This window comes from Cariama cristata, unplaced genomic scaffold (assembly GCF_000690535.1).
Source record: "Cariama cristata isolate BGI_N322 unplaced genomic scaffold, ASM69053v1 scaffold5817, whole genome shotgun sequence".
NCBI lineage: Eukaryota > Metazoa > Chordata > Aves > Cariamiformes > Cariamidae > Cariama > Cariama cristata.
In genome coordinates this window covers 14,547-32,409 of record NW_009628228.1, presented here as the reverse complement: position 1 = coordinate 32,409, position 17,863 = coordinate 14,547, and the positions used below count along the sequence as shown (strand labels likewise).

At 48.9% G+C, this 17,863-nt stretch overlaps 1 protein-coding gene across 1 annotated transcript; it reads left to right on the top strand.

Annotated features, from left to right (window-relative positions):
- Positions 1-1,036: 1,036 nt before the first annotated feature.
- Positions 1,037-17,623, top strand: MICALL2 (MICAL-like 2; the record flags this gene model as incomplete). Its single annotated transcript, XM_009704717.1, has 16 exons — positions 1,037-1,085; positions 4,691-4,832; positions 6,835-6,995; positions 7,662-7,783; positions 8,154-8,825; positions 9,034-9,209; positions 10,076-10,151; positions 10,470-10,585; positions 11,083-11,232; positions 14,143-14,198; positions 14,697-14,820; positions 15,417-15,507; positions 15,877-15,950; positions 16,297-16,411; positions 17,388-17,434; positions 17,526-17,623. Coding segments are annotated over 16 exons (2,269 nt in total), but the record flags the coding sequence as incomplete, so codon positions are not given.
- Between the last annotated feature and the right edge of the window lie 240 nt (positions 17,624-17,863).

Sequence of the window (17,863 nt, the reverse complement as noted above, 5' to 3'; positions counted from 1 at the left end):
TTCTTGCCTGTCCTGCCAGGTCCCAGTATCTGAGTTCCCAGCACAGTGCAGAGAGAGGTGGCATCTGGGTTGGACCAGGGAGGAGGAGAGCAAATCTGGGGAGAGGGGAAGAGGGAGGTGCTGTCTGGGGACAGCAGAAAGGAAGAAGGATTGTTGGCTTTGGCTTGTAACTGCAAATAGTGATTGTCTCTTCCTTTGCAGTTATTGGTTAAGATTACAAATCAGAAGTGACAGCCCTAGGGAAAGGAGAATAACATTTCTACAGGCAGCTTTGGTGTTATCAGCCACAGTATTGTGTTACAGGCAGAGGCATTTCCCAGGCAGATTCCTGGTGCTGGTTTTGTGGAGCTCTACCAGAGGAGAAAAGAGGATTTGAAATCAGAACTTGTGTGCTGGTGAATCCGGCAACTTCTGAGATCAGAGGATATGGTGCATCGGAGAAGCGTGCAATACATGCAGCGTCTGAGGGATCCACACCTCCTTGGAGCTAAGGTCTCTCTGTGTGGAGACAACTTGCAGCACGGGAAAAGAGCATGGATGTGACCGTTTGGAAAGTACTTCCAGGGGGAGATGTTGCAAATCTGGCTGACAGGCATTGGTGTATCTTTTTGAGGTGGGAGAGGAGCAAGGCTTTTTTTGGGGAAAAAACCCACCCTATGAGTTAGAGATTGCTCCTGGCTGTCTCAGCATAACCCCTGAATCTGCATGGGATGTTTTGTCATCAGCGTTTCCCATCCGCGGGAGGCTGCAGGAGTCAGTCCTGCAAAGGTAGGTGTGCCAGGAATGTGTTGTGTTGCCTGTAGGCGGGTGGCTGTGCCTACTGAGTCTCCTGCACATCTCTGTCCTGGGAGGTACAGCAGGTCTGTGACTGCCTGGGGCGGAATCTGCCGTGCTGCTCCCTCCAGAGCATCTCTGAGAAGGCAGGTGCTCTGTCCCCCGAACCAGTGAGGCTCAGAGAGGTTTGAGAAGCTAGAAGTGAAACAGCTTGCTCTGTATCACCAACCTGAGATTTTTTTCTCTTGTTTCTGTATTTCAGAAACTTCAACTCCCTCAGTAAAGAAAATGTGTACGAGAACAACAAGTTGGTAAGTGACTTTTAATGTTTTACTTTTGGTCTAATCTATGACCTGACACCTTGCTGATGTGGTTTAGCAATAGAAACCCTGCAGATGCGGTGTACTGAGTGTGCCCTATTCAAATCCTTTGCCTTATTCTGCATGCGTCCAACCTTCTGATTTGAATGGCAATGTCCAGGCTTGCAGGCTCCTGGAAAGCACCTTCAGATTGTTCACACTTTGCTGTCCGCATGGTGGTGCCTGTGTCCAGTGTGCCCTGTGGCAGCAGGAACTCATACAGAGATGCTGGAGGTCAAAACATGGACATGGACATGTTGAGTAAGTGATGCTCCTAAGGGATTGAGCAGGAGCTGGGAGGCAGCTGATGTGAGTGGGGAAGCGTAGGGAGTCTCCTCCAACTTCTACTCATTCCTGGTGCAGGGGATGAAGGCTGCTGGAAGGTGGAGACGTCCTAGAACCTCATCCTGCCTGGACACTTCACTCCAGGATGGGATTTCAGCTTCTCTTGTTCGCTCCATGAAGAAAGTAGAAGTTGGGCAGGCCAACCCCCTCCTGCACTGGATTCAAGCATGGGCTTAGTGCTCCAAGGAAGGATTTTTTTCCTCCTTCTCTCCCTCACAAAGAGAGAAGCAGCAGATTAAAAGGTTTCTCTTCCCTTGGCATTGCTCCACACAGCTTCGTGGCTGCTTGGCAGGAGCTTGGGATGTGGATGAACCACGGCAGCTTACTCTCATCTGGACTGGAGGAATGACATCCTCTGATGCAATGAGCCATCTGAGGTGGTCCTTGCCTCTGGGAGAGCTAAACTCGCCCCCCACGCTCCTTAGTTTCTACTCCCCTTCAACCCCAGCCATGTTCACAGTGCCTGTGACGGACCCCACCTCTCCCCAAGCTGGGGCTGCAATTTGTGAGCAGTTATTCACGCTCCTTGGGGTTCAGCCCTGCATGTTCCTCTCATCTAGGTGAGATTCAGACCAAGCAGTTTTGCTCTTGGGATTTGGGATTTGGCAGGCATCAGGGCCTCTTCCCATGGATGGTCATCGTGGCCAGAGTGCTGTGAAGTCCTGAGTGTTGCTCCTTCCCCAGCCAGGCTGAATGTGTCTGCTCTGCTGCTGGCTTTACTTGTCCCTGGGAAATGAGCTGTACGAGCTGCCTCCGCTGCTTTTCTTAATGAAAAGCTCCTTTGTGCCTCTCATAAAAGAAACTAAGAAATGGAGCAGGGGGGGAAACACAGGCTACGACAAAGGAAGAGAGCAACTCTTTTTATGTCCTTTATTTTACTCTTTCTTCCTTATTCCACCTGCTGTAGGATGACTTGTCTGTTGCCCTTTCATGCTGCTATCCTGCTGCCTTGGCTCTGCTCAGAGTCAGGTTGACCCCTCCATCTCCCTGTGGGCTCCTGGGCTGGCCTGCCCCCTCCGACTGCTCTCCATCCTAGCTCCTACACTTTCTTGCTCTGGCTGCCCTTGGAATGCGAGTGGGTCTGATTTCTCTCAGTGCTCTTCCTTTGCTATTGTTCAGACTCTCCTTGATGGCTCACTATTCAATAGCTTCTTTTAATGAAAAAAAAATCTTGTTTGGGCTGCAATTTGCCATATAAGGTCTTCTGCTGAGGAAGAATGTGTCACTTCTCAAGTGCCAAAAAAAATAACCCCAAGCCCTAGAAAAATTTCAGTTGGTGGCATGTTTTTACTGAAGATTTCAAAAAGGAAAAAGGTTTCTAGAGGCCTTGGACCCAGTTCTTTCAGTGCTAATGGATGGTGGTGTGGTGTAGCAGATGCAGCAGTAGCCTGTGTCAGAGGAAAGCTGTGCCTGGCCAGCTCAGATGGCCTCAAGTGTATCACTTTGCCTCCCCTATGCAAAATGGGAGCAGTGGCACTTACCTCCTTTGTAAAGCACTTGGAGCTGCACTGACAAAAAATGGTATGCAGAAATAACATGTTGTTTCTTTAAAAGCCAGCCTGGGCAGGCAGGTAGAGGAGAAGGGCGACTGGGTCATGTTGGGTGGTGATCTTGTTGGATCTCCAGGCAAGAGCAGTTCCCAGGAACACAAGGATGCTGTAGGCACAGGGGACACTACACCCTAATGCTGCTCTCTGCCTTGCTTACCTGGTCTGGCCAAACCAGCTGTGTGCATAGAGCATCCTCTTCTTTGTGGTCCAGGCAGCCCCTCGCACTTGTTCTGCAACTGTTGCACTGGTCTCACCCATGGCAGGGTGTAGCAGGAGGTGGCATGATCTGTGTTCCAGCTAAACTGCACACCGGCAATGTCCAGCAAGAAAACTCCACTGGTCAGACCAGTTTTGCAGCCAGTGTTCCATGGGGAACACTCCAAAGAATATATTAAGTACTAGGTTACAAGACAGGCGAGTGCCAGGCTGGGCTGGCAGCTGGGCTGACACAGCCGGAGCTAACTGGCTGAAAGCATTTTTAATGTCAGCTCAGTTACATTTTTACTGGGATATCCAATGGAAAAAAATGGTAATTATCTTGCTGAAAAATAGTGGCTGTTTGTTTCTCCTAAGCAGAAATGGTTGGCTTGTACACCAACACTGTTGTGTGTCTGTGCCAGAGGTCAGATGCGGAGGGTTTTAATATGTTCAAGTTTTTCTTTAACCCTTTCACTGTGGGCTTCAGCAGTAGCCTCCCTGTGCCTCTGTCCTGCAAGTGCTGTTTTCCTTTGCTATGTTGGCATTTCAAAGGGGATGCTCCAAAGGGGGAGGGAAAAGATTTTTTCCTATAAGCCAGGAAGGAAGAGGGCTGGAGAAAGTCCTTAGTAAAAGCCCAACACTGAGTTGAGCAAGGGCAAAGTTGCTTTATGGATGTTGCAATTTTTTTTTTCCCCTCTAATAAAAGCTCTTCTTCAGAGGCAAAAGAAAATAGCTTTTGCCTCCTTTATCTGACTTTGATCCTGCAGTTTCAAAGCAGAGGGCACCACGAAGAGGAATATTTGCCCAAAATACATGTTAGGCAACATGGAAATGGTTAAGCTGGAAGGGAGCTAGGTATCTAGGAATTCTGCATTACTCTTCTCTTCCCATTCTCGAGTCTGGGGGAGAGAGAGCTCCCTCCTGCAGCCCAAGATTTCCCCTTTTTCAGATGGGGAAGAGCAGGCAGTAGTAGGCAGGAAGCTGTAACATTGGCACAGCACTCGGAGATAGAAAGCTGCCTGCAAACACCTACCAGCGCACCGTTAATTGGGGAGCGCTCCAGGTTGGGCTGGAAGCCTGGAAACGGGTCTGCCAGCCTGGACTGACACATCCCCTTCTGCCAGGCCTGGCGCTCTGCAGCTGTGCGTATCCAGATAAAGGCAGGCTGGAAGAAGAGCAGGGGAAGCCCAGGTGAGTTCCTGTGCAGTGAGCTACGGCCGGCTTGCCAGGCCAGCTTTTTGGCTCCCTGCCTGAATTTCTCAACGTGGTGGCTGGAAGCCATGACTCCATTGGTTCCTGTAACAGCCGTACAATGCAGGAGTTAAACTGATGCAGCTGTTTCCCAGTAGAGTTATTATTTGAGCGGGGCTGTTTGCAGTGGTTTCTTACTTCTGATGAGGAGCAGCTCTGCTGCCTCGGCTGGACAAGACCCCTGTTGTTTTTTTTTTTCCCTTGGTTCTCTAGGCATTTCAAGTGGCGGAGGAGGAGCTGGGGATCCCAGCCTTGCTGGATGCAGAGGATATGGTTGCTCTGAGGGTACCAGACAGGCTGAGCATTCTCACCTATGTTTCCCAGTATTATAACTACTTCCATGGACGGTCACCTAGTAAGTACCATATTCCCTGGAGGGGTGGGAAGGATCGGGGCTTAATTTTGTGCTTTCCCTTGCCTCCTAACAAGCTTGGAAAAGCAAAATAAACTGCACAGAGGCCTTTTGGTATCAGAATTATTTCAGTTATTATATCTGAACTCTTTACACACCGGCCTACAGTAGCACCAGTGCTTTTAGAAGGGCACAGGGTCATGCCTTGTCTTTAAAACTAGTGCCTTAAAATTTAAAATACAATCTAAAATTTCTTATGGTCCAACCAGACAGGAGCACTGAAAATTCCCCTCCATGGTCCCCACCTCAGCTTTCCTTTCTTGACCACCTCCATCCCTGCTCCAGTCTTTGCCACAGTGGAGGGCTGGTGAGAACATGCAGTCTAACAAGGCTGAGCTTGTTGTGAGGCTGTGCCAACGCCTTCCATCAATGGTAGGGCTTGTGCAGCACAGCAGTACTGATATAAAGAAGTAGAAGAAAATGACCCCCTTAACTGGCATAATTGTGATAGCAATTCTTTAAAACATAAAACAGGCCACAGAGCTGCCAAGGCATTATATTCACATACTGGAGAGTTTATCTGGGCTCACAGGAGCATTATTGTAGGCTTGGTTTATATTTGGCTTTAAGCTCATACAAAATGAAATAATATGATAAACTAATTTCACAGGTGCCTCCAGAGGAAACTTTAGAAAGTGGGACATGAATGACTTAACTGGTTAAGGTGAATCTAGATGGAGAAGACAGATATGTATTGAAAATGTCCTACATCTTGGAAAGAAAGCACAATTCACTCGGAGAGCTGCCTTTAATATCTAAACTCTTCTCTCTTCTCCACCTCTTGACACATTTAAGCATGCTTTTTCTCTTCCTCCACAACCTCTTCCCTCTCTCCTCTTCATTTTTTATTTCTTGTTTTAAAACCATTCTGATTGAAGTCAAACAAATTCTATCATGTTCGTGCAAAGTGGTGGGAATCTGGGTCAGTTTGGGGTCTTTACTCCCTCCCCCCCCAGCATCTTGCCTACCACGTCATCAAGCACGGCACATTTTTATACTCTCTAGTGTCCCACAAAACACTCTGGTTGCATTCCTGTTGCTGGGGTGAATGTGTGTGTCTGAAAATGAGCCCAGTGAGGAATGTGCCCTCTGACACCGAGCAGACTCCTAATACCATAGTCATGCCCTTCGAATGGGCTCCAGCGGGACCATGAAATAATCAGGACACAGGAGGCCAGTGAGGGTGAGCAGCCAATATTTTATTGAGGTCATGCATTTACAGAAGAGTAGAGCTGAAGCCACCCGTCTTTGTGCTGGGCTTTGGGAATTCGATAAATGGCACAAGTGGGAAGTGAGGGGGCAGCCCGAATCTAAACTGTTTGCAGGGTTGGCTGTCACCAATCCACTGGTCGCTGTGGTAAAAGAGCCCTGGGTGTTTGTTTGGATAGCTAGCTTTCTTGGGAGAAGACTGCTGGGAACTGGGCTTCCTCTCTGCTCCTTGCCCAGACTCTCTTTGTACTTACTCAGAAGGGTATAATCTCTTTTCAGAAGGGTGATCATTTAATTGGTCACTCTTAAAGTGAAACTGTGGCTCAAATATCCCACAAGAAACACAGAGACATCTCATTCAAAATAGGAAGTAGCACAAAAATAGCATCCCTGTCAGACAGATGAGGGATCTTGTCTATAAAAATGGTGCATGAAGCCTTATTTCGCAGGGAAGTCTCCATGCACTTCCCAGAGCATGGGGCATCATTCTTTGTGTGACTGAAGCGTATTGGAGATTCTCTTTCCTCCACTTGTGTGAATTTAGAGGGTTTCTCTTTCATCTGCAAAGAAAAGAGGATTGGGCATTTCCAGGCTTCTTCTGGTAAGTCTTGGTTTCCATGTCAGCACCACCATGGCACCTCCAAGTCTTTGTCACTGTAGAATTACCCATTTTACTCCTAAGCCCGTGGGTTTTCCTTATGTTCCCTTAAAATCTTCCCTTCTTCCTTTCCTCCAGTTGGAGGTATGGCTGGAATCAAGCGTCCTTCCTCTGAACCTCAGGAGCAGCCTCTTGGGAAGAAAGCTGTTTCAGAGCCTCCTAAGCCAGTGCCACCAAAACTGCCTCCTGCCCACCCACCAGCCAGAGCTAAGCCAAAAGAAACCTCCCCAGTCACCATGGTAAGAAATGTGGTTTGGGGTGTTCTGTATACCTTAAATCTGTTCAGTGAGCTAGAGTATTAGGCTAGTTCAAGGCTCCTAATGGTATAAATTTTCTGCTCACTATGGGGGATTTAATCCAGAGGTCTGGCTGCTGGACAGATTCAGGTGGGAGTCACTGGAAAGCTGTCAGTCAGCTGGGATTCATCTAGTGGTGAATAGGACATGGGTATCTTATGACACGGCTATGCTGTTCCTAGATCTTGGGGATGGAGATTTTTAACAGAATGTATTAATTTTGCTAGAAAACTGTGATTAAATTCTTGGAAACCGTTTCAAAGCAGAGTAGGGATGAAAACAGGGTGGAAGAAGGGAAGTTGCTCTCTCAAAAGGGTAGGGTCTTTTCCCAGCTAATTCAAATCAGAGACCTTTGCACTTCAGTTTCCCACAGGCAGGCAAAACACCCTGGTCCTCTGGTTTTGTGGGAACAAGTCCCCCTTACTCTATCCTCCCAAAGGCTGTTCCACTTTGCATGAACAGGGGGTTAGTGGGAGCAGGGATTTTCTGGCTATCACTTCTCTGTCCTAGCCAACTGGCTATGCATCCCCAGCACTTGCCTGCCTGGGAGATTCATAGCGGTTCACATGGCCATGGTGCTGCCTGATCACCCACTGCTTCTCCCTACAGAAAGGGGTCCTGGCAGAGAGCGGGAACATCCCTAGCAGCAGCTGTGGGATCTGTGGGAACCATGTGCACCTGGTGCAACGCTACTTGGTCGATGGGAAGCTCTATCACAGGAACTGCTTCAGGTACAGCTCTTCAAAATGGGAGCATGGACCTGTGGGTTTGTAGAGGAGCAGCCTGGTTCCTTTGGGACTGGAGGGAGAGTGGCATGGGACATTTTTGTCAAGTGGAAGCAACTCAGCATGCTCTTGACCCATGTGTAGGGGAAACTCCTTGCAGAGGTCTGTTTTCATCTACACCTTTCCTACTTCAGGCCGTGCTATCAGCAGCTCTTGTTTTGGTGCCTGAGGAATGTGCACAGGGGGTCTGCTCGCTGCCAGTGTGGTACCTTCACCCTCCCTGTGCTGACGGTGGAATTGTGCCGGCACTCTCAGCTGTGTGTCAACAGCCTCCCAGTGCTCTGGAGGATTTTTTCTGGGACTTTTGTATCCACAGGTGCAGGCAGTGTTGGAACGTGCTGCTTCCTGGAAACTACAAAGCTGGGCCTGAGCCCGGTACGTTCATCTGTACCAGCCACCAGCAGCCAGACAATGTCCAGATCTCTGGTTTCCACGGCACTGGGAACAAACCTGAGAGTACCCCAGCCCCTACTGCTGCCAGGGTGTTCCAGAAAGCAGCAGAACCCAAGAAACTGGAGCAGGTGTTGAAGAAACCCAGCCAGGAAGGCCTTGCTAATTCAACCAAGCCATCTGTTTCATCTTCTGGAAGCTCTGGCTTCAGAAGCGTAAATACTCCGTGGTCCTCTTCAGCTGTAAATAAATCAAATGACTGCAAAGGTGTCCCATTGGGAAATAAAACAGATCACCATGAAGGTACCCCATCAAGGCCTCTTTGGACAACCTCCACAACAAAAACGCAGCAAGCCCGAGAAAATTTTTTTCAGTCATTAGAGTCCTCCGGCAATAAAACCTCTGACACTAAAAAACAAGTCCCTTCTTCTCATAGCCCTGGTAAAACTACCTCTGCCAGAACCACTACTGAGGTCAGTCTAGTGAATACTGAGAAGGATCAGGCACGTAACCATATTATACAGGCTCTGGCTGGATCAAAAACCTCTCCAAACAGGCCAGGAGGACTCAGTTCCATTGGCTCCTCAGCATCCAGCAGGTAAGTACTATTTCTATTTCCCTTTTTACTCCCAAGATGCTCCTTGGGATAACTTGGAGAAGTGTCTGCATCTTTCTTCCCTTTTCCCTGACTGCTTTTGTGGCTGAGATTTAAGACATGTAGAGGGAGGCTTCCAAGTCATTGGAACAGGGACCAATAAAAAGGTACATCCTTTCAGAAAGACTCACTAGGTTGGTCTTTTTTGCAGTGGCAAGTTTTCTCCTACCAGTTCTCGGTGGCAGAGTCCAGCTCCAAAAGCACAGTCCAGCAAAACAGGATACACAGCACTAAACCAGGAAGAGATTACAGACCCTCTGCCCAAGAGCCAGGCTGCCAGCAAACCTGTTGACTTTGTGCACAAGCCAGAGTTGAAAGGCATCAAAGGTGAGGATGACTAATTCACATACAGCTCTGCCTGGACACAGCATGCCAGCTTTATGCCTTTCTCTTGGACCAATACAATGAATGTGTCAGCGACCCCTATACTTTCTGTCTGTACCACTACATAAAAGTTTTCCAAGTTCTGGGGCTCAACACACCTCCATTTGTTCCTGTGCAATTGTTCCCTCTAGCATGGCGAGTTTTTCTTCTCTGAGGATCTCCAGGTATTTGAAGTTGTACTAGCTGTCATCAAACGTTGGGATCATGGTGGATATCAGAGGCTTAGTTGGACTTTCCAAGATGGGAGACCTTGCCAGAACTTCAGGATGATTTCATGATTGCAAATGGGGCTCACCCAGCCTCCTTGTCTCTTCTGAACTGAGCTTTCACCATGGTGACTGAGCAGTGGGTCAAGGGATGATGTTTGGGGGGTACCCAGTGTCTCAACCACTTCCAGGTGGTCTGTCAATTTTTGGGCCAGAAGTAGTATCTGTCTGCAGTTTACTGTGAGCTTGTGGATTTTTTGTCTCTCTGCCTTCGTGCCCCATCCTTTGATATCTGAGAGCTGAGCTGTTTGTTTTATATGGCTGTTGAACGTCCCTGTTCATTTACACTGTGGCTGTTTCTGTAGCTGCGTAGGTTTTAAAGCATTTGAGCTGAAAGGGGCAAAATGCCACCCAGGTTGTTTACTACCTATCGTATGTGAATCTGTCCATGTTAAACTTGTTGAACTGGTGCTGGTTTGCTGCAATAACATCATAGAATCTACCTCAGTGCATGGCTTATCTCCTAAGACCCTCCCGAGACTCAAATCTGGCTTGTTTCTTTTTATTGGATCTGATATTATCTTGCTATGTTGCTTTCTTTAGGAAGCATGAATGTTGGTGAAGACAAGTCTGAGAGCCCAGCAGAGTGGAGATCTCTCTTGAAGCCTGTAGCCAACAAGTGAGTGTCTTGGAGCCAGTGGGTCTCCATGACAAGTGAATGGGGATGCCCGTGCTCGCACCTGTGTGTGTTGCTGCAGGTCTGTGTGCACATAAGAGGGAAGAGCTCCTGTGTTTTAATTCTTCTGTTTTCAGCAATTTGATGGAAAAGGCAAAGGCTTACATTTCTGGGGAGGGAAAGCATATTTCAGATTGCTGGACTCTGATTACAAAAGTGTGACCATCCCAGATGGAGATCCAGCCTAGGATGTCCAGAACTCTTCCCGTGGACCATTCTGCAAGAGGGATGGTTTCCTACCTTTGTCTTTCTTCTTTGCAGAGACCAAGGTGGCTCTAAGAAACCTACTGATAACTCCCAGGTGGGAACAGGGAGCCCAGCACACAAGGAGTCAAAGCCAAGTCCGTTAGTTGTCCCATCAGCAAAGCAGGACTCTGGTATGAAGGATATAAGCTTTGCCTTCATTTTGCTAGCCAGGCAGGGGACAGGTATTAGTGCTGCAAGGCACATGTAAGGAACATGTTGGTGGAGACTGTGCCTTGCTTTCAGGGATTTTTGCTCTCTGCACCTGCTTTGGCCCTGTGGTGCCTTTATTTGGAGAGTCTTCACAGGGTGCCCTTCTTCTGCAAGACAGCTAGCAAGATTTTGCTTACTCTCTCTTGCATAAATGTGTAATGGTGAGAAATCTTGGTGGTAGTTCCCAACTGTTTGTTCTTCTCCTCCACCCTTCTCTGATTCTCTGGCCTTGTAATCCGTGGTTTCTCCCTGTTTCCTTTGGGCTTGTGCCCCTCACTATCATCAAGAGAGGAGAACTAGGACTAGAAGTGAAGGTGGCTAGTGGTGAGTGCCAGAGATGCTGGGCAATAAAGGGATTTTTTTATGAGATGAGTGTTGAAATTTCTTACCCAAAACCTGTCTGTGCTTCTTAATCCAGCTTCATCTGGTGGATTCATGAAGAAGAAGTTGATCCCCAGCTCAGATCTTATCAGGAGCTGTCAGAATTCAAAGCAAGGCTGGGAAGACCCTGGGGGCTCTGCCAAGAAGGAGGAAGAGGGCAACCAGTTGAAGAAAAGCACTACCGCATGTAAGGTCTCTTCTGCCTGCTTAAAGGCACTCTCTCCTCTGCACTGTCAGGAAACAGCCTGAGTGGTCAGTATTGGAGATGTGTCCCCGAGTTTTCTGTGGCTAAGCCTGTGGCTGTTGTCATGGGGGAAAAATCTGTGTCATTAATTTTTATTAGCCAGCTTGGCCTAAGCAGGAACCAGTGAGGCCAGAGAATTCAGTGGAAAGGGAGGAAATTAAAGTAGGGATTTATGAAGGTCACTGCCCTGTCATTCTTTAGACTCAAAGCTCTCAAGAGGACCACCTCCCAATTCAGGGAACTGTGATCTAGTTGATGTCTCTGTTCCTCTCCAGTTGAGTGGCTTGGGGAAATGAAAGGAATGCAGAGGACTGTCAGCCAAAGACTCTAGCTGGCGAGCCCCATGGTAGCAGCAGCCAAGGCTGCTGCTTCTTGGACTTTCAAAGATGTTCTTACCAGTTTGTCTCTACCCTTAATCCAGTTTCTTACTGCTGTGTGTTCAACTACAACCTTACTGTGTACCTCTCTTCCTTTGCCCAGTTGTCCTTGCTCCTACATATCCCACCACAATGCGAATGAAAGTTCCTGGAACTAACGTGATGTTTGCTGCTATCCTGTTTGTTCAGCTTGTTTCCTTACCCCATCTGGCTCTGTCTTATCTGTTTGGACTAGAAGGTCCTCACAGCAGGGCTCAACCCTGACTCTGATGTTTGTTTGGAGCAAGCAGGATGGATCCTGATGGCTCAGTGGCCTCATGCTTTAGTATTCGTTAGCTGGTTCCAGCATTCTCCTTAGCCTGCACCTTTGACAGCTATGAAGCATTCAAACTCCAATTGTGTGGTCTATTTTAAAAGTTTAGGATGCCTCCACTGCCATTTTCCCAAAACTTTCCATCTCCTTTTTCCTCAGACTTGGCCACAAGATTCAGCATTACCTCTTTCCCAGGAAGTGACCTGTTAAAATAAGGGAGGCTGGTTTTATGTCTATCTTTCTAAAGCTTAATGATTGCTGTTGGGGAGTTCCCACTATGGGAAACTTTCCCAGCAGTCTCCCCCTATTTTTCACGTGTGTGCAAGTCTGCTGTCTGAAAGGCTGTTCTCTTGCTGCTATTGCTTGGCAGCCTGTGGATTAAGGACAGACTTGTTGCTCCTCTGTATAGGTCTCAGCCTCAGCACTCAGAGAGATGCTGTGAACAGTCAGCTACCATTCCTGCCCTTAATCCTATGTGTGTTGCATGGGGCTGTGGATGGTGAGCATTTCTGTAGATCATTCGTTTTCTTTGGCCTAAGTAGTGTTTTCTGTTGAGAAAGAAGGCTCCAGGGTTTTCTTGCCAACTGTCCTACTTCCAGTTTGCAGGCAAGCAGCCAACCCATCCTGTGTCTTGTCAAGACAGAACTTGAGGATATCAGGGGATATCAGACCCTGAGCTGGTCAGGAGAGTGTCATTTTACTATCTGTTCACCTCCAGTGACCTTGGTCTTCTCATGATCAGAGGTGCAGCTTTCTGCCTTGGTGGGAGATGCTGCAGAGATCATTCAGAAGGAGCCTGGAGATGCAGGGCTGAGCTGGGAGAGGGAGGTGTTGCTCAGGCAGTAGCGGCAGACTGCTCAGGGCAGGCTAGGTCCCTCTTGGAGGAACCTTTTAAGAGAAGTGCGAGTCGCAGGTAGTGTACAGGGCAGCAGACCAGCAGCATCCAGAGGGAAGAGTACCCTGACAGAGGCCAGCAGTGCAGGGACAACTCAGCTGATTGCCATATCCAGCGTCTTCTCCTTTTGCACTCTTTCTAGAAAACACAGTAGAGCAAGGACTGGGCAACCGGAGAGCTGCCCTTGAGCTCTTCCTCAGGTCAGCATCAATTGTCGGATTCTCATGAGGCTCCCCTAGTCTGTCTGTCCTGTCTTTCTCCTTGTGTGTGCTAAGCCTGCACCGCTGCTGCCTTTTTTACAGCCGTGCTCTTTTGATACTGGAGTTTTCCTTCCTTATCACATCATCCACGTACGGCTCTGTTCTTTCTCTGTGGTAATTATCCAGCCCAGCCCCTTGGGTATCCAAATACCTCACACTCTTCTGTAGTTATCCTTGCAGCACAGTTGGGCAGAGGAAGCTGAGGCACAGTGGAACAAATATACATTGCTTAAGGATTGATTTTAATAGGTATCCAGGGCCTAAATAATGCTGTGTAGCAGGGCCTAAGGGACTTCTCACCTAGGAAGTGTTTTGTGGAAAGAACTGAACCTTAGTTTCCTGAGACCTGTGCTAAGGTCCCCTGGACCATCTTTGTTTCATCAGTATTTACTGATACTTCTTTGTACAAGAGCACTAGAGGGGCGTTTTTAAGTATATCTTGGCATTTCCTGTGACAGTAACCCGGTATTTCTGCTCTATCCTTTGGAAGCTTAATAAGGGGTGGCTTTTGCTGCATTAAATATCTCTGAGTTTTAACAAGATGATGAATGAACACGGAAGCCAATATTCTCAAGTGCAAGTCACACCTGAGTTAGGTGCCTGTGCCCTGGGGATGAAAGCAGCACTCTGACAGGAGGGTATGTGAGTGTCCAGCCACGAGGACTAAATCAGGCTGTGCTGTTTCCTGCGGACACATCTGCCCGGAGAGGTTGTGGAGTCTCCTTCTCTGGAGATATTCAGAACCTGCCTGGACGCGATCCTGTGCAACTGCTGTAGGTGACCCTGCTTTGGTAGGGGGGGTTGGACTGCATGATCTCCAGAGGTCCCTTCCAACCCCGACTAGTCTGTGATCTCCCACCTTAGTCAGGCGTACTGATGTATGTGTCATCAGTGCTCTCTGCTGGGTGGCAGGGACCTGTTGTGCTCTCTGGTGGTGTAGGAACTGTCCCACACCACAAAAGTATTCGAAGTTTGTTGTGGAGTTCTTGTTTTTTTTCTCCCTTCTAGTTAAACCCTCTGTTCCAAAAAGCATCCAGAGCCCTGAAGCAGTGTCCCCAACGAAGGTATGGCTGGAAACCAGGTGTCAGGGGTTTTTGGGTATCCTGCTGGAGTGCTTGCCCAGATACATCTCAGTTTGTCTTACTGGGAGGGTTTATTTGAATTCCCAGGGAAAGGGCGAAAGGCTCTTGGGGCAGAGACAAGATGGAGAGACTGCTGGTTATCTCCCATGCGAGGGGACAACAGAAGCTGGAATAAGACAGAGCCAAACAAAATTCTGGTGGACATTGTGTCCCCCAACAAAGGAGGGAGAATGTCTGTGGACTGACAAGTGTGGGTAGATGTTATTACTCACAGCAAATGTATCACACAGTGCTGTAACGTTGCAGTGGCCACCACTCTGTTACGAGCAGCCAGCTCTGCATCTCTGCTGACTTGGTCCTTCCAAGACATGGCTCTGCAGTCGGGCTCCTTATGTCATTTCCCATCTCTTTTGGGGCTGTGACCTCAGCAGGCAGTCTGAGGGCACTGAGCTGTATTTGGTCCTACACTTGTTTTCCTAGCTGCACCCAGACTACCTCCCCGAGGAGGAAATCCAGGAGAAGGTGCATGACATCGAGAAGCAGCTGGATGAGCTGGAATTGAAAGGAGTGGATCTGGAGAAGCAGCTGCGTGGCTGCGAGGGAGGTAAAGGAAACCCCAGGCCAGCTCTGTTACGGTGGGGAGGTGTGAGGCTCTTGTGCTACCCCTGGGCATTCTTGGCTCCATTTCTAGGAGCTCATGCTACGTGTGAGACACCAGGCTGCCAAAGGTACCTAGTATAGCTAGATAAAGCCCTGGGAATTTTGAACCTCTCTGGCTGTTTCCTAACCAATTTGAGCAAGATCTTGTGTTTATTTGGCTGAGGATCATGGAATTTTGGGAGTGGAAGGCCACTACTGATCTGGCTTTTGGATCCCAATCCAGACTGACCATTATGGCTGGCTCCAGTTTCACAGGGCTTAGTGTGTTCATTCAGAACAGCAGAGTTGAGCCAGCCACATAGAAGATGAGCTGGGTGTCTGTAGCAGAGCATCTGTGAGCACCTTTCTTGAATCTGCAGGGAGTGATCTGCATCCTTTCCCTTGTGCCCAGGAGTACCAAAGATGAGCTGTTTTCACTTGAGATTGCCTGTGGCTCATATATGTTATCCTAGGCTCTCCCTCAAGTGATTGTGTGTTTGAGCCAGGGAGACTGAACTGATGCAGCTTCTGAAGGAGTCCTCCCCTTTGTCTCCTTTGCAGATGAGTCTGAGGATGCCCTCATGGTGGATTGGTTCAAACTTATCCATGAGAAACAGCTTCTGCTCAGACAGGAATCGGAGCTGATGTACAAGTAAGTACAACCAGAAATTCACCTGTTTGCTTGTGCGCTTCACCTGTGAGAAGAAAGCAGTGAAGGAGAGGGAGTGTGGCAGCCCAAAACAATAATGTGCCAATTGGCGGGATGAGGAGGGCTTGAGGATGTCTCTGGGAGAACTGCCAGCATCCTGATGGGCCTTTGAGCACTGATAAGCTTGCAGGGTCTGTGATGAGCTTGTGGGGAGGGAAATTTCACAAATGTGATGAAGGAAAATTTCACCTGACCCACCAACCCCTGCCAGGTGGTGGGCAATGTGAAGATGAGGCTTTAGCGTGATATGAGAAGGGTCCAGCCCCGGGGCACAGAGGGACAGTAACTCACCACTTCTCTGGTTCCTTCCAGGATGAAACAGCAGAAGCTGGAGGAGCAGCAGTGGAACATTGAGACGGAGCTGCGACACCTGATGAGCAAACCAGGTAAGGACTGGCTGCACTGAGAGTCCTGCTGGCCCCGGGTTGTGTGGAGCCCTCCACTCTGCATGTCAGCCCTGGGATGTCCTTCAGATCTGAATGACACTGCCAGGGATTGCAGTTTCACTGCAGGGTGTCTCCTGACTGCGCTGTCAAGCTGTTGGGTGCAGACTCCCTGTAGCATCCAACCCACCTGCGCTTTCTGAGGGGATTTAAGATGTGCCCCTGAGCATGTGAGGGTCATAAAATTTGGGCCTGTGGGAGGGACTTGCTGGAGCAGGGTGGAGGCAGGAGCCACAGCGGGGAGGTACTCGCCTGTAGCTGTGGGATGGGCTTCCCTTGTCTTGTGCAGAGGAACTGAAGACACACAGGGAGAAGGAGCGAGAGAAGGAGCTGCTGGAGTCGTACCTAAACACGGTCAATGATCGGAATAGTATTGTGGAATGCCTGGATGAGGACAGACTCAGGTGAGGGCCCTCAGATGGTGGGAAATGAGCCAACACCAGGGATGATTTCCATTGTACTTCCTCCGCTGCCCATGGCTGTAGGGGTGGATGAATGGCTGTAATCCAGACTTCTGCTCCATGAGAGGTGGGTGGTGACCTGTCACCAACCATGTTGTCCTAAATGCTGCTGCCATTGCTTCCTTGGCAGCTGTTAGAAACTGAGATCAGGACCGCAGCTGTGTTCATTGCTCTCTCAGGCTAATGTGCTCTGAGGACAAGGGCTGTGAAAATGTAGAAGGTGGGGGAAGAGAGGGAGAGGCTGGAGATGGGGAGGATGGAGGCAGTGGGGGAGCTGCAGGAGGACTCTGGGAACGTGAAGCCAGGAATGTGTTTGTTGCTGCAGCAAGTGAAAGAACAATTGTAGCCGAGAGTTGGATCCTCCTCAAGTTCAGCGGAAGACTGCTGTGTCAAGTAGCTGGATTTGTGCCTCCTGTTGCTGAGAGCAGCTCTCGTTTCTTGACATCAGGACACTGACTCCAGCTCGAGGATTCTAGTAATGCCCAGGCTTTTGGCTCTGGCCTTGCCCAGGCCCAAGGAGATAGCCCTGTGTTTGTCCCTGATTGTGATGAGCACCTCTGCAGTACCCCAGGCTACTGATGTCTCGACCTTTATTTATCTCCTCGGGTGTGGTGTTGCCTCACAACTCAGTGAAGTCAGATGATCCATAGTCCAGCTGGAGGAAAGGCCTCCCTGCTTCAGTGCTGGGTGGCCATGGTCTGGAAATCCCTGCTTTCAAGGGAATCAGATGCAGTTTGCTAGTGTCTAGGACTCCTCTAACTGTTGTTGTTTTTTTTTCCTGCACCCTTCTCAGGGTGTGCTATGGAAATTGGTCATTTCTGACTGGGGGAATAACATTGGTCTTTGCATGGTTTTCAGTGTCTACCACCTTGTCATGAAACACGACAAAGTTTTCTAATGCCATGCTGTTCCATTACAGAGAGCGAGAGGAGGACCAGATGTTGGCAGACATGATCCAGAGATTGGGTAAGGGCCCTTTTGACTCTTACGGAAGAGCACTAGGTGGCACTGGGGCTGTGGGTCTCAACCTGCTCTGTGTCTGCTCCATCTCCTGCAGATGGTTCTCTTGAGAGCCAGGAGCCAGAGAAGAAGAAGAACAAGTTCCGCTTGTCCAAAATATGGAAGCAGAAAAATAAGAGTAAAGATCAGGAGTGATGTTCCTTTGCCCTATGGCCCAGAGAGGGCCGTCAAAGGTATGTTGCTTCCTCACTGCTACTTTCCTGGAGTCGTGCGGAACTGTGATGAGGCTCCTCTGCTCCCTGACATGGACACTGCAGGTTTGCAGACCAAAGGGACAGTGTGAATCCCCTCTAGCCCTGGATACCAGGGGCCAAAGGATACCTTTCATAGAAAATGGACTTTTAAGACTGTTTTTCTCCTCTGGATCTAGCTCAG